General features: G+C 34.2%; 1 protein-coding gene across 1 annotated transcript; it reads left to right on the top strand.

Annotated features, from left to right (window-relative positions):
- Positions 1-202: 202 nt before the first annotated feature.
- Positions 203-8,132, top strand: DEFB112 (defensin beta 112). The gene is made up of 2 exons (XM_031011846.2): positions 203-320; positions 6,423-8,132. The coding sequence occupies exons 1-2, from the start codon at positions 224-226 to the stop codon at positions 6,647-6,649; spliced, it is 324 nt and encodes a 107-aa protein (XP_030867706.2). The 5' UTR covers positions 203-223; the 3' UTR covers positions 6,650-8,132.
- The last annotated feature ends 6,559 nt before the right edge of the window (positions 8,133-14,691 follow it).

Below are 14,691 nucleotides of genomic sequence, written 5' to 3'. Positions count from 1 at the left end.
TTAAAGTTTCTTAAAGAAACTGACTGCAAGAGAAATCAGCAGATGTAACTTTTGTGTGACAATGCAGCTTTTTCTAGTCACTATCTCTTTGAATATGGCACTATTCACCAAGCATAGAAATGTTCTCACTCTTAATAAGCTTCAGTAGTCAAAACTATGCAGAAGAATTCTTTAAATGTAAGGGTTTTTTTTTTCTTGTTTCAACAACAGCTGAGTCAGACAGATGATCTATACATTGTTTTATATCAAGAAATCATTTACAATGAAGATCCTTCTCTTTTTCTGTATTTTGCTTTTCTTTGGAGTCCTTATTCCACCAGGTAATATGAATATTATTGCTAGAGGGGTCAAGGGGTCAGCATTAAAGTCGAGGAGCTGGGATATTTAAAGTAGAATTGACATTATAAAATCATTTTATTAATACCATCATCATGTTACATTACATTTATTCACAGTTCTCAGGTAAAAATATTTGAATAATTTTTCAAGCACAACATCCTAGAAAAGGCTGTAATTCACCTTAATTACATGAAAATATACATCATATATATGCATATATGTAAATGATTAGAATAAAATAATGCTACATTGATTTCACAGATCCATGAAATATGTATTTATTCAACACTCAAATTTAACTGAATTTGATCTATTAATAGATTAGAAAAAACTGGGAAAGTTATGAATTATGCTTGGAAATCATTGATCCCCACAGTGATATTTATAGCAGAGGTTAATCAGATACAATGTCTTGCTAAAAGTTTCAGGTTGTATTTTATTAACAATTAAGACAAGCTGCACTTGTCCACTGCTCACTTCCAGTTAAATTCTCCTTTTTCTTTATCTTGCTGCTTTCTCTGATTATCAAGATATCTGTCAGTATTGAGATCAGAGGAGGTAACCTTAAAATAAATCTGTAGTAACTCATTCTTTTACTGCTATTCTGCCCTAACATTTAAACATAAATAGCTTTTTAGCTAATAATTTCTCACCAAAAGTGGACAAGGAGGTGAACTTCAATTAATAATGTAAACCAACAAGGGAGTTAATTTAAATCAGATAATAATTTTTCTTCTTTATAAAAATTAATTAAAGTGTGCTCATCAGAATTCCCTCTATATTTAGAACTTTTCTGAGATACAAAGAGTTATACAGATTTCAATAAACACTGATAGGTTTTCTTCATAATAATGATTTTAATAGCTAGCATTCTGCCTTTTGCCTGTATTGATTTATTTTTCCTAACCATAGCCATCCAAGGTGAACTTATTAATAGCCAAGTCATTTATTCATTTAACTGGATTTTTAAACATGTGTACTATATGTTTATCATTTTGTAAAACCTTTTATAATATATAAGACCATTAAATAGAGGCAACTACATTTGTGTCCTTATTTCTGAAAATATTTTTCCTTCTACTTTTAAAGTAATTTTTTCACTTTACAGGAGCTCTTACCAACCTCTTAGCACTCCTATGAAATTATTGACAACCATATGTAGACTGAAGCTTGAAAAAATGTACTCAAAGACAAATACATCTTCCACAATATCTGAAAAGGCCTGACATGGGACAGAGAAAATCAGCACAGGTAAAATAAAATAAGTAGAATTGTGTCTTGCACATTTTAATCAATACTTTTCGACTGAAATGAAGTAAATATTCTGAGTATATTCTCTACCTCAGTCCCTGTTTACTTATATGTTCTTGTCTTTCACCTCATAGCTTTATGAAGACTGAATTTCATATTTAAAACAAGAAAGAAATCTTATTTTAAGGTTGTAGAGGCTGATTTTTTTGATAAAATGCTGGCTAGACAAATGCCCTTTTATCATTTCCATGAAGAAAGGTTTTCTAACCATTGTTCTAAGCAACATTATTACTTTTTTAAATGTTGTAACGCAATTGTGCTTAGGAGTTACACTGTTGTCTCAGTTTCCCTCCTACTCAACAGCTGGAAATTTTTTTTTTTTTTTTTTTTGAGACGGAGTTTCACTCTTGTTGCCCAGGCTGGAGTGCAATGACGCTATCTTGCCTCACTGCAACCACCGTCTCTCGGGTTCAAGCAATTCTCCTGCTTCAGCCTTCGGAGTAGCTGGGATTACAGGCTCCCACCACCACGCCTGGCTAATTTTTTGTATTTTTAGTAGAGACAGGATTTCACCATGTTGGCTAGGCTGGTAGCGAACTCCTGACCTCAGGTGATCTACCCGCCTCGGCCTCCCAAAATGCTGGGATTACAGGTGTGAGCCACCAAGCCCGGCCAAGACAAAACTATTTTTATCAATCACTACTGTTCAAAATACTGATACTTTTGGATATAAAAGTATATTGTTATATGAAAAGAATGATAAAGGTGTTCTGTTTATTTGAAAGCTCAGTTTAATTAAGATAACTCAAAAAGGCAATTGAGCAACAAAAGTCTAGATAAGGGACTGGGAACTTCGTTTTAAAAGAATTCTTTTTGACTAAGTTTCACTGGATGTCAGCATGATGTTGGAATGGGACTTTTCAGTGCTCCTTCCTTTACAGAATCATTAATTTGAACAATTATCCATGCACAAAAATGCCTTCACAAGAGCTAAGGAAACCAGGTGAGAGATTACAGCACTTGGGTAGATTACAGAAATAAGAAAAGACACATTAAAGAGGGTAGGAAAGATAGTGTCACATTGCTCATGGACCTCTCTCTCAAGCCTAGATAGCACAGCCTGGAGACAGATACCCTCCCTGTGAAGGAAAGAGAGGGAAATGACCGTAGAACTTAGCCTTGGACCCAACACTGGATGCCCTTTCTAAGTAGAACCGAGCACCGAGCAGGCCCCCATGGCCTCAGACTTCAGACCAGTACCTGAAGACTGAGCTTCCAAGTCTGCTCTGGCACCAGGCCAGATCTGACAGCCTCTGGCTCTAGGCCAGCCTATCAAGTCTCAGCTCACTGCCCCTCCAGGCCTGCCCAGTAGCCCTAGTGCTAGTTCAAGCCCCACAGACTCAGGCTAGGCCCAACAATCACACTCGGTTTCCAGAGTTTCTCTAGAGCTAGGCTGTCCCCAGTGTTCCTGGGCTCTGGATCCCCCCAACACCAAGCTGACCCCCAGGTTTCAGGCTTGTCCAAGAACAAGGTGAGCTCCACAGCCATAGTCATCAGGTAAGGACCTGTGGACTCAGCCCCGAGGCCAGCCTCGGTGGATACAGGCTCCAGGTTCACTCAGTACCTGGCCAGCTCATGTAACCCTAGGCTCACCTTTATTCCAAACCTATGTTTTAGGACCCATAGCCTTTAAAGGTTCTTCCCTCTTGTCCATTACACCACTTTACCAATCACTTCAATGGCAAAATTTCCTTCAGTTCTTGTATATTAGCTTAGTAGAGTCATAGAGTAGAATACAAACATTGCTACATATATAACTAGCAAAGGGCTTAAATCTAGAATATATTTTAAAATTCTAATAAATAAATAAGAAAATGCTAGGTAATTCAGCAGAAATATGAAAAAAGACCTAAGCCACTTGAAAGAGTGAATAAACAACCTCTTTAAAGTGCTCATCCTCACTTGCAATCAAGAAAATGCTAATTTAAGCCATGATAAACTACCACCATACATTCAACAGAACATTCAAAATTTGAAATCTATCCAACAGAAGATTATTAAATATGCTTCAAGAAACAGTACAAGAATGTTAAGAGCAGCCAAATTCTCCCTGTAGCAAATAACCTATATGATTATCTAAAGTTTATTAGATAAAGTGAATGCTATGTATTAATGAAAATCAGTACTGCAAACTACATCCAACCACAAAGTTCAATTATATGAATATAAATTTAAAAATCCAGAAACAAACAAACTGTATGATTCTCTCTAGGATACACACACACACACACATACACACACATACACACACACAGTGCTCCTCAATTTATGATGGAATTATGTCTTGATAAAGACATTTTGAGTTGAAAATATCATCAGTTGAAAGTGGATTTAATACACCCTAACTGGCAGAACATCATAGCTTAGCTTACCCTAGCTTAAACATGCTCAGAATACTTACATTAGCCTACAATTGGGCAAAATCATCTAACATAAAGAGTGTTTTATAATAAATTATTGAATATATCATGGAATGTGTTTGATAATGTACTAAAAGCATAAAACAGAATTGTTGTATGACTACTTATAGTATTGTATCCACTGAACGTATGTCTTTTTTGCACCATTCTGAGGATGAAAAATTGAGTCAAATTATTGTAATTCGGGGACTATCAGTACAAACAGTCATGTGCTGCAAAACAGTGTTTCAGTCTATGTTTAGATACATAAATACTTACCATTATGTTACAGTTGCCTAAAGTATTCAGTCCTATAACAGGTGCCATTTTGTAGATCAGGAGTAATAGGCTATACATACCTTACAGCCTAGGTATGTGATAGGCTGTACCATCTAGATTTGTGTAAGTACAGTTTATGGTGTTTGCACAAGGACAGAATCACCTAATGGCACATTTCTCAAAACACATCCCTGTCCCTAAGTGACACCTGATTGTATACACATGTGTACACATTTATTTGTATGTGTATATTATATATATATTTGTGTGTATATCTAGATTTATACATATTTTTATGTGTATACATGTTCAAAAGCAGGCATAAAAAATGCATAATTGAGGTATACAAATATTAATACAAAGCAAAGTAAGAAAGTTAGTGTTTAATTCAAGACAGTGATTACTCTTAGGGAAGAGGGAGGGGGTTATGATGTGGCGTGAGGATGTGAAGCTTCTAGTAATATCTTGTTTCTTGATGTAGGTAGTAATCTCATGGCTATTTCATTTACAGTGCTACATTAGGCTCTGCATTTATATTTTGTGTTCCTTCTCTCAGAAGGAAATACCCCTTGTGATATGTTGCTTTGTGAACAGAACTATGCTGAGGTTAATCCAATTATGAAATGTACCTTTCATATCTCAGGGTAAATATGGGCTTGAAATATTATTATTACCATTATTCATATTACTATTACTATTTGCAAATAAAATACAATTATTAGCAAAGATAACTGCATAAAGTGCTGGCTCCTAGATGACTGAGTACACATCACTGCAAATCCAGAGTATGTTAAAAGGAATATCCTCTGATAGTGTAGTCTCAAAATCCTCAGTTATTTTAAATTCTTGCTGCAAAATTTGTGGGTAATATTACTACTTTATATAAAATGATATATATATATTTTATTTAAAAAGATGGACACGAAAATGGTTAATTACAGAATAAAAAGGTTTTTGAGATGAAAGCGTACTTATAGACATCAGTGATAAGGACTTGCTCATTTTTATCCACCTTCTGAAATATGTCCAGCAATGCATGCTTATATTAGTCGAGTAATGGTAGCTATGTACTTCCTAAGACAGTCTCCTCCAGAATTTTTATTAAACTTTTTAATTAATTTAAAAATTATTATATAGATTCAAAACCTAGCTCTCCAGTGATATATGCCATGTATGTGTGGAGATACAGAGAATAAATGAATATCTGCAACTACAGATCAGAACTTCTGTTAGTGACAGAGAGACCTTCTATCTAGATACATACATTATTCCTTATACTTGTGGAAGTTACAAAGTCGAAGAAATTATGGTGTAAAGTGAGATTAGAGACATTTTTAAAAATTTTCTATAGCATTGGAAACTTCAGGATGAGAGAGAAAAATGGCAAAGTAGAACTAGAAAATGATGAGCCTTGCTGAAATGTTCACTAGGTCCACAGCTTGTGGTTATTTACTCTCTCCGTATTCTAATCACCCCAAAGTGTCTATTTTTTTAGCAAAACTTCTCTTGTGCTTGGCTTTAGGGTGCAAATCCAAGAGGAGATGAGATATTTAAGGAAAATAAAATTGTATCTTTCAATATTTTAGAACTGCTCAAGTCAGGTTAAAAAGAACAATGGAATCTTAAAAAGGAAGAGAACATTTACCACAGAACAGTACTAAGAATGAATAATAAATGAGAGGATGGAGATCGTCCCACTCATATCCAATGGTTCTAGTCAATGTGCAAGACAGACAGAGGAAGATTAATACATTGCAAACCCTTCAGAAATCCCTTATTGAGTCACTACAAAATTATTTAAAATGCATAGGAATGGAACCTCTACAGGTATAGAGGTTCCTAAACAGGTATACCTAAACAGGTATAGAGGTTTAGGTACAGGTCCTAAACCTCTACAGTTTAGGAACTGTAGAGGTTTAGGAATTGTATACTTGTTGGTTTCCTTGATTTTCTCTGATATGGACAAAATAATTAAAGCAAATATCCATTTCCTTTATTTCTCCTCTGTTGTCTGTGATTACTTCCGTGTCTTCTTTTAAATCTTGGGAGTTCCCACCTAGATTACTAATTCCAGCTGTTCTTGCCTTCTTTCAGCCAGAAGTGAGGGGCACCATATCACCTTTAGTAGGTGGAAGGCATGTACAGCGATTGGAGGTCGATGTAAAAATCAATGTGATGATAGTGAATTTAGGATTTCATACTGTGCAAGACCTACAACTCGTTGCTGCGTGACAGAATGTGACCCTATGGACCCAAATAATTGGATCCCAAAGGACTCAGTAGGGACTCAAGAATGGTACCCTAAAGACTCACGTCATTGAAAAAATCCATCCACAAGAAGATGATACATCTGAACGAAGTCTTCTCATTATTTCATCACTTCATTAATGACCTATAATTTCCATGCACGCATACCTATAATGAATGAATAATTAAATAAAATATATTTCAGCTGGAAATATTTATAAACATTGTGCTTGCTTGGGAGAAAGAATCAGAATATAAAGCAGGGATTTGAACTCTGGAATAGAAGCAGCGTGGAGAAGAAAATCCATGATGGGACCACTAAGTTTAGTGAGATTCTGGGGCCAATTCCTTATTTAGTGTGAAAAGCATATTATGAGTCATTAGTGAGGTATTATCAAGAATTCTTTGAGGAGACTCAGGAGTGGGGACAGAGTTGATAAGAGATGTGATCCCTGAACTAGTAAAAATCGTTGCAAGAAATTTGAAGGATTATGAAATCCTCATAACTTTCCCATATTGCTTATCCTTCCTGGTTATACTTTTTCTCTCTTTTTTGAAAGAATTATGAAAATAAAAATAACTGATTTTTTTTCCAAGAATAATCTCAAAAGGTAGAATAGAGGGAGACTAGGTTTAGGAAGGAAAAGAAGAATGGTAAATCCCTGTAGCTTGTGGCAATAATAATAATGTGAAATTATGATTAACTTTTTTGCTTTGTTTTGCTTTGTTTCATGTTTTTAATGTTTCCACATGTTATCAGATGATTCTTATCATGCTACTTATTGGTGTCTTAGTAAATTTTAAGTTTTTAAAAAATAATGTAACAGAATTATATATGTGTGTATGCATGCACACACATAAAATTTCTATTATAGAAATTTTTGTCATACCCAGGATTTATGTGGCAAGGATGTGTTAACAAAGGCTAAATTGTGGCCTTGAGGGAAAGGATCAGCAGTTGGTCTTAATACTTCACCTAGATTAAAGATTTTCCCCTTATTCAAACATTTTGAAATATCAACTCTAAAAACAGGTGATGGTTTTGCAGGGCTTGGTATGTGCTAAGTATTACTTAAAGAATGTCCTCTAGGCTTTGTCCTTGGCTGGCAGCCTTGGACATAAAGCCTTATGTGACTTACAACCTGTGGACTAAGGCCACATGAAGAAAAGGGAGCTAGTCACTTAAAATTATGTGGTAACAAGGTATTTAAGTTGAGGCTACTTGTACCTGGTAGGTTTCTTATGCTGCTGTGACATATACACATTTCAGCTTTGGGTTAATCTTATATCCAAAACTTATCCTGTACACAGTACCTGGGCACATAGGGAAATGCATCTGGGTGTCCAAATTATATATGATTTTCCTGATATGTATAATACTATGCTCTCTGACCAGTGTCAATTTGGAGCTAAATAACCCTATTTGCCTCTTGTGATTTTGGTTTATGATCCAAACTCTGAACCCCACTTCAGGGGTCTCACAGTATACCTATACTATAATTTAATGTATCTGTGGTAGGATAGATGAAAATTATGAATAAAGCTGCTATAATTGTATTAATGTGTGCATTCATTATTAATGGTTATATACCTAGGAGTAGAGAAGTTTCAACATAAACTCTTTATATTATTATCTTTTAGAGATATTGACAGAAAAAAATGGTTATGGCAATTTAAGTTCCCATAAGCAGTGTACCACAGTTCCAGCTGGTCCACATTTTTTCCAATTTTAGCCCTTCTCTTGTGTGTGTAAATTCATATCATGTTGGTCTTTTGGTCTTATTTACTTTTTCCTCTCCATTAATGATGTTGATAACTTTTCCATAACTGAAGTTGATACTGGCCATTAGAAATGCTCTTTTGTGAATTTGTATTTGAGTCTTGGCGACTTTTTTTTTTTTTTTTTTTTTTTTAGTGGTTGTACCTCTTTTTCCTGTTGATTTGTAGGAGTTATAAAACATTAACTCATGATAAAAATATCAGTAAAATGAGGACAGAGGAATCACTTTAAACTGATAATGTTTTACCTATACCAAAAGCCACATCAAATGCCATATTTTACAGTGGATTATTGAACACTTTCACCCAAGTTCAGAAATAAACCAAGAATGTTGTTAATTTATCAATACTTCCATACAACATTATACTAGAGGACTGCACCAATGCTGTAAGTTAAGAATAGGACAAATAGTATAAGCAGCAGAAAGGAGGAAATATAGCTGTCATTATTCACATGTAAAATGATTAGATATCTACTTTTTTAATATCTAGAAACTAATAGAATTAATACATCAATTCAGCAAAGTCACTAAATAAAGTCAATACAAAAAGTAAATTATATTTCTAGGCACTAGAATCAAATTGAAAACAAAATTTTAAAATGACACATTTTAGATTATTAGATATTTAAAAATAATTCCAACAAAAATGGCATCTCAAGCTACAAAATATTGTGGATAGAAATTACAGACATAAATAATTAAAGGGATATTATCTAAAACAGCCCATATTCAAATCGTCCTAATTTTTCACTAATGTCTTTTATAGTTGTGAGGCTTTTACTCTACAGAAAGTGAGGGGGGAAAAAAAGCAAAGGGAAATATAATTATTGGCCACTTTCTTTGTTTCCTGTAAACATTTTTTCCAAACTCTGAGTATCAGTTGCCGGAACTTCTGAAATGTGAATTTAAGATCAGCAGTGAGTACTAGAACTTTGTAATTAGAGAGAGACAGCACACAGCTTGTGGCTCCAAGGAAAAGGAAGTGATAGAGAACTTTGGTGAGAGTTTGTTATCTTATCCATGAACTGAGATCCATGTGGGCGGATAGGAGATTTGATGTCATGTGGCTCTGCTTGATTTAAGGTAAAGGTAACAGATGATAAATTAGCTTTTTCCACTTCAAGCTAGCTTTTTCCGTCCACAAGCCAGCTGAGTCTTGTAAGCAAAAATAAAAGTTATTGCGGAAGTTCTTCATCTTTATAAAAATATATCTATCTACACTTTTTTTCCGGTGATCTTTCTGTTATGGAATTGCTAGATTTATCTTGCTATTCTTTTCTAAAAAGTCTGCCATGCACTTTTATTGAAATAAAGAATAAAGATTTTTAATGGATAAAGTAAAAAAATAATTTGTATGACAAATAAATAGAATTCCTTCATTGGTCTAAAGGGAATTCTATTCTCTACTTGACCAGCAAAGATAATATACACAATATTTTTACCATTTTTATTACACAGGATAATGAGGTTTTGATAGGTTCAAAATAATTAGATTCCATATTGTTAATTGACTAGATCATTTCTTTAACCTATAGCTAGTGAAGAGAATCCAGTTTGTTTGGTATCAAACATAGAGATGAAAAAAATAGAATAAGAAGTTTAAAAGTAAGAGAAAAAAGACTTTTTCAACCTGAAATTTGACATGATAAGACAATTTCTAAATCTCCAATAGTTTTAAATTTAATAACTATCTTCTGCTTAAATTTGAATGATATTACTTTGCATTGCTTTTTCTTATAATATGCTTTTCCAAGAAACCATTCGGCTTGATCAAGAAGATAGCATTAGGAGAAATACCTAATGTAGATGACGGGTTGATGGGTGCAGCAAACCACCATAGCACATGTATACCTATGTAACAAATCTGCATGTTCTGCACATGTACCCCAGAACTTAAAGTATAATAAAATAAATGAAAAACATTCCAGTTAAGCGATCTGGCTTTGGAGTTAGATGGACAGGGATTAAAATTCCAACACTGTCACGTTTCCTTCAAATTTACAGAAGTTACTTATTTTTATGAACTATTTCTTTTTATTTTTATAAATTAAAAACATTTTTAATGAGCTCTGAAGGCTAATTGAAATAATGTACAAAAACCGAAATTGCTACCTGGAAATTTTTTAACATTCACTGAAATTGTAAGTAATCTTTGCTGGACTTCACATTTTGGCCAATTAACAAGTGCCAGATCACTATCACATAATGGGGGAAACCTCCCAAATGATTCAATTATCTCCCACCAGGTCCCTCTCACAACACGTAGGAATTATGGCAGCTACAATTCAAGGGGAGATTTGGGTGGGGACACAGCCAAACCATATCATGTAGGTAGGACTTATCACCTATGTAATAATACCTTAAACATTTTTCAATCTGAACTCGTCCATTAGGGAAAAAAATCAGACAAATACAAAAGGAAAGACGTTCTGAAATACTGGCCTGGAATCTTCAAAACTGTCAACACAATGAATGACAGTGAAAGACTGGGAAGAGGAACTATTCTAGATTAATGGAAAATAAGGAGACATGACAACTATATAACAGATAATCCTTACTGAGTGCTCATTTAAATAAACTAAAACATTATAAAGACCACTGTGAAAATTTGAACACAGACTGCATGTTAAAAATATGTATCTTATAAAAATTAAATTACTTGAATGGGAAAATTTTATTGGAGTTATGTGAGTATCTATGTTCTTAGGAGATACATGCTAAATTATTTACAATAGATGTGATAAGTGTTATGATGTCTGTGACTAACTCTTGAATTATTTAGCAAATAAAAATATAAATGTATTTTATAAGTGCATAAACATATACGTGTGTGTATATACAAATACATATATAGAGAGATGCATATAGATGGGAGTTAGTGAATTTAAAATGTGCAAAAAGTGAGCAATTGGTGAGTTTAGGTGAAGGGAATATAGGAGGTAATCATAACATTTAGTGACTTTTCTGTGAGTTATAATTTTTAAAATAAAATGTGAAAAATTGAGTAAGAAAATAATAAGCAATCTCCATATATTTGAAAAAGAAAAATTATAATAACACTTAAAATTGCTTAAAAATTTATTTGCTATATATCAATATTGTAGCAAAAAATTGTTTAGGGAAAAATGCATGGCTTTAAATGAGTATGCAAGGAAGAGAGAAAAGGTAAAAAGTAATGAGCTAAATGTTTTAGTTAAGACCTTGGAAAAGGACCAGAACATGGTCAAAGGAATGAGGAGGAATGAAATAGTAAAAATAAGAGGAAAAATATACTAATGGAACAGAAAAAAAGAACCAAAAAAGACAATACTAAGTAAAAAGAACAAAGCTGGAGACATCATGCCACATGACTTTAAACTATACTACAAGGCTACAGTAACCAAAACACCAGTGTACTGGTACCAAAACAGACACACAGAACAATGGAACAGAACAGACGCCTCAGAAATAACGCCATATATCTGCAACCATCTGATGTTTGACAAACCTGACAAAAACAAGCAATGTGGAAAGGATTCCCTACCTAATAAGTGGTGTTGGGAAAACTGGCTAGCCATATGCAGAAAACTGAAACTGGATCCCTTCGTTACACCTTATACAAAAATTAACTCAAGATGGATTAAAGACTTAAACATAAGACCTAAAACCATAAAAAACCCTAGAAGAAAACCTAGACAGTACCATGCCCATAGGCATGGGCAAAGACTTCATGACGAAAACACCAAAAGCAATGACAACAGAAGCCAAAATTGACAAATGGGATCTAATTAAACTAAAGAGCTTATGCACAGCAAAAGAAACTATCATCAGAGTGAACAGGCAAACTACAGAATGGGAGAAAATTTTTGCAACCTATCCATCTGACAAAGGGCTAATATTCAGAATCTACAAGGAACTTAATCAAATTACTAGAAAAAAACTAACAACCTCATCAAAAATTGGGCGAAGGATATGAACAGACACTTCTCAAAAGAAGACATTTATGCGACCAACAAACATATGAAAAAAAGCTCATTATCACTGGTCATTAGAGAAATGCAAATCAAAACCACAATGAGATACCATCTTACACCAGTTAGAATGGTGATCATTAAAAAGTCAGAAAACAACAGATGCTGGAGAGGATGTGGAGAAACAGGAATGCTTTTACACTGTTGATGGGAGTGTAAATTAGTTCAACCATTGTTGAAGACAGTGTGGAGATTCCTCAAGGATCTAGAACCAGAAATACCATTCGACCTAGCAATCCCATTACTGGGTATATACCCAAAGGATTGTAAATTATTCTGCTATAAAGACACATGAACACATATGTTTATTGCAGTACTGTTAACAATAGCAAAGACTTGGAACCAACTCAAATGCCCATCAATGATAGACTGGATAAAGAAAATGTGGCACATATATACCATGGAATAATATGCAGCCATAAAAAAGGATGAGTTCATGTCCTTTGCGGGGACTTGGATGAAGCTGGACTCCATCATTCTCAGCAAACTAACACAGGAACAGAAAACTAAGCACCACATGTTCTCACTCATAAGTGGGAGTCGAACAATGAGAACACATGGACACAGGGAGGGGAACATCACACATTGGGGCCTGTTGGTGGGTGGGGGCATAGGGGAGGGATAGGATTAGGAGAAATACCTAATGCAGATGACGGGTTGATGAGTGCAGCAACCCACCATGGCAGGTGTATATCTATTAACAAACCTGCACATTCTGCACATGTATCCCAGAACTTAAAGTATAATAATAATAATAAATAAAAACTAAAAGGTTAAATATTTATTTGATGACAATAACAAAATTTATGACTCAAGACTAATCAAACAAAATGAATGCATAGACGAATAATGTTATGAGTAAAAATAATAATAACTATAGATGTAGCTGAGGTAACCCTCTATTGGTTTTCTATTGCTGTTCTAACAAATTAGCAGAAATGTTATCTTATAGTTCTGGAGGTCAGAAATCCAAAATATGTCTCAAGGGGCTGTAATCAAGGTATCAGCAGGGCTGTGCTCCTTCTGGAGGCTCTAGGGAAGAATCTATTTCTTGACTTTTCCAGTTTCTAGATGTCACCTGAATTTCTTGGCTCATGGTTTCTTCCATCTTCAAAGCCTCACACTCCTACCTTCCTTTTATAAAGACTTTTGTGATTACCTTGTGCCTAACTGGTTAATTCACAATAATCTATCTCAATATCCTTAATTTATTTATACCAGCAATGTATTATTTTCCATGTAAATTAACACATTCACTGTTTCCAGGATTTGGATGTGGATATGTAAGAAGAAAAGAGGGAAATTATTCTGCATGCTTCAAATTCAATGGCAATCAAATAGAAATTTTTAATGAAATAGATATGTCTGCAAGCCCAGCTTAAAAGAGTGATTCAAAAGACATAATTGCCTCTTTGAACGGCTATATTTGGTGTTTCCTGATACAGCGTCCAACATTAATTTATTCAATATGTATTAGTTTAGTATTATTAGTTAATATAATAGTTAATATATCTGTTTAGTATCTCCTATAAAAGCCTTGATATCTTTATGCCTAACTTTTAAAAAAATTTCAACTTTTATTTTAGATACAGGGGTTATATGTGCAGTTTTGTTATATGAAAATATTGCGTGATGCTAAAGTTTGAGAAATGGATCCCATCACCCAAGTAGTGAGCATAATACCCAATAGACAGTTTTTCAGCTCCCTCCCTCCCTTTCCACTCTAGTAGTCCATAGTGTCTTTAGTTCACATATTTATATCCATCTGTGCTCAGTGTTTACCTTCCACTCATAAGAGATAACATGCATTATTTGGTTTTGTGTTTCTGCCTTATTTTGCTTAAGATTATAGCCTCCAATTGCATCCATGTTGATGCAAAGGACATGATGTCATTCTTTCTTATGGCTGCATAATATTCATGGTGCATATGTACCATATTTTTTATCCAATCTTTTGATTGGCACCTTGTATTCTAAGTTTTTACTACTGTGAATAGTGCTGTGGTGAACATACAAGTGCATGTGTCTTTTGGTTTACTTACTTATTTTAATTAAGTTATATGCCCAGTATTGGGATTGCTGGGTCAAATGGTAGCTCTGTGTTAAGTTCTTTTAGAAATCTCCAGACCGCTTTCCACAGTGACTGAACTAATTTTATTTCCACCAACACTGTATAAGCATTCCCTTTTCTCTGAAGCCTTGCCAGTGTTTTTCATTTTTTGACATTTTAATAATAATCAATCTGAGTGGGTGAGATGGTATCTCATTGTGGTTTTCATTTGCATTTCGCTCATGATTAGTGATGCTCAGCAATTTTTTTATATG

Source organism: Gorilla gorilla, chromosome 5 (genome assembly GCF_029281585.2).
Source record: "Gorilla gorilla gorilla isolate KB3781 chromosome 5, NHGRI_mGorGor1-v2.1_pri, whole genome shotgun sequence".
NCBI lineage: Eukaryota > Metazoa > Chordata > Mammalia > Primates > Hominidae > Gorilla > Gorilla gorilla.
The sequence above is the reverse complement of the archived record's forward strand: the minus strand, read 5'-3'. Positions and strand labels throughout refer to the sequence as shown.

Bases quoted from the DNA above. Each gene is read 5' to 3' on its own strand.
- DEFB112 (XM_031011846.2), top strand. From the start codon at position 224: ATGATCTATACATTGTTTTATATCAAGAAATCATTTACAATGAAGATC. The intron at 321-6,422 runs GTAATATGAATA...GCCTTCTTTCAG, and splicing joins TGGAGTCCTTATTCCACCAG to CCAGAAGTGAGGGGCACCAT.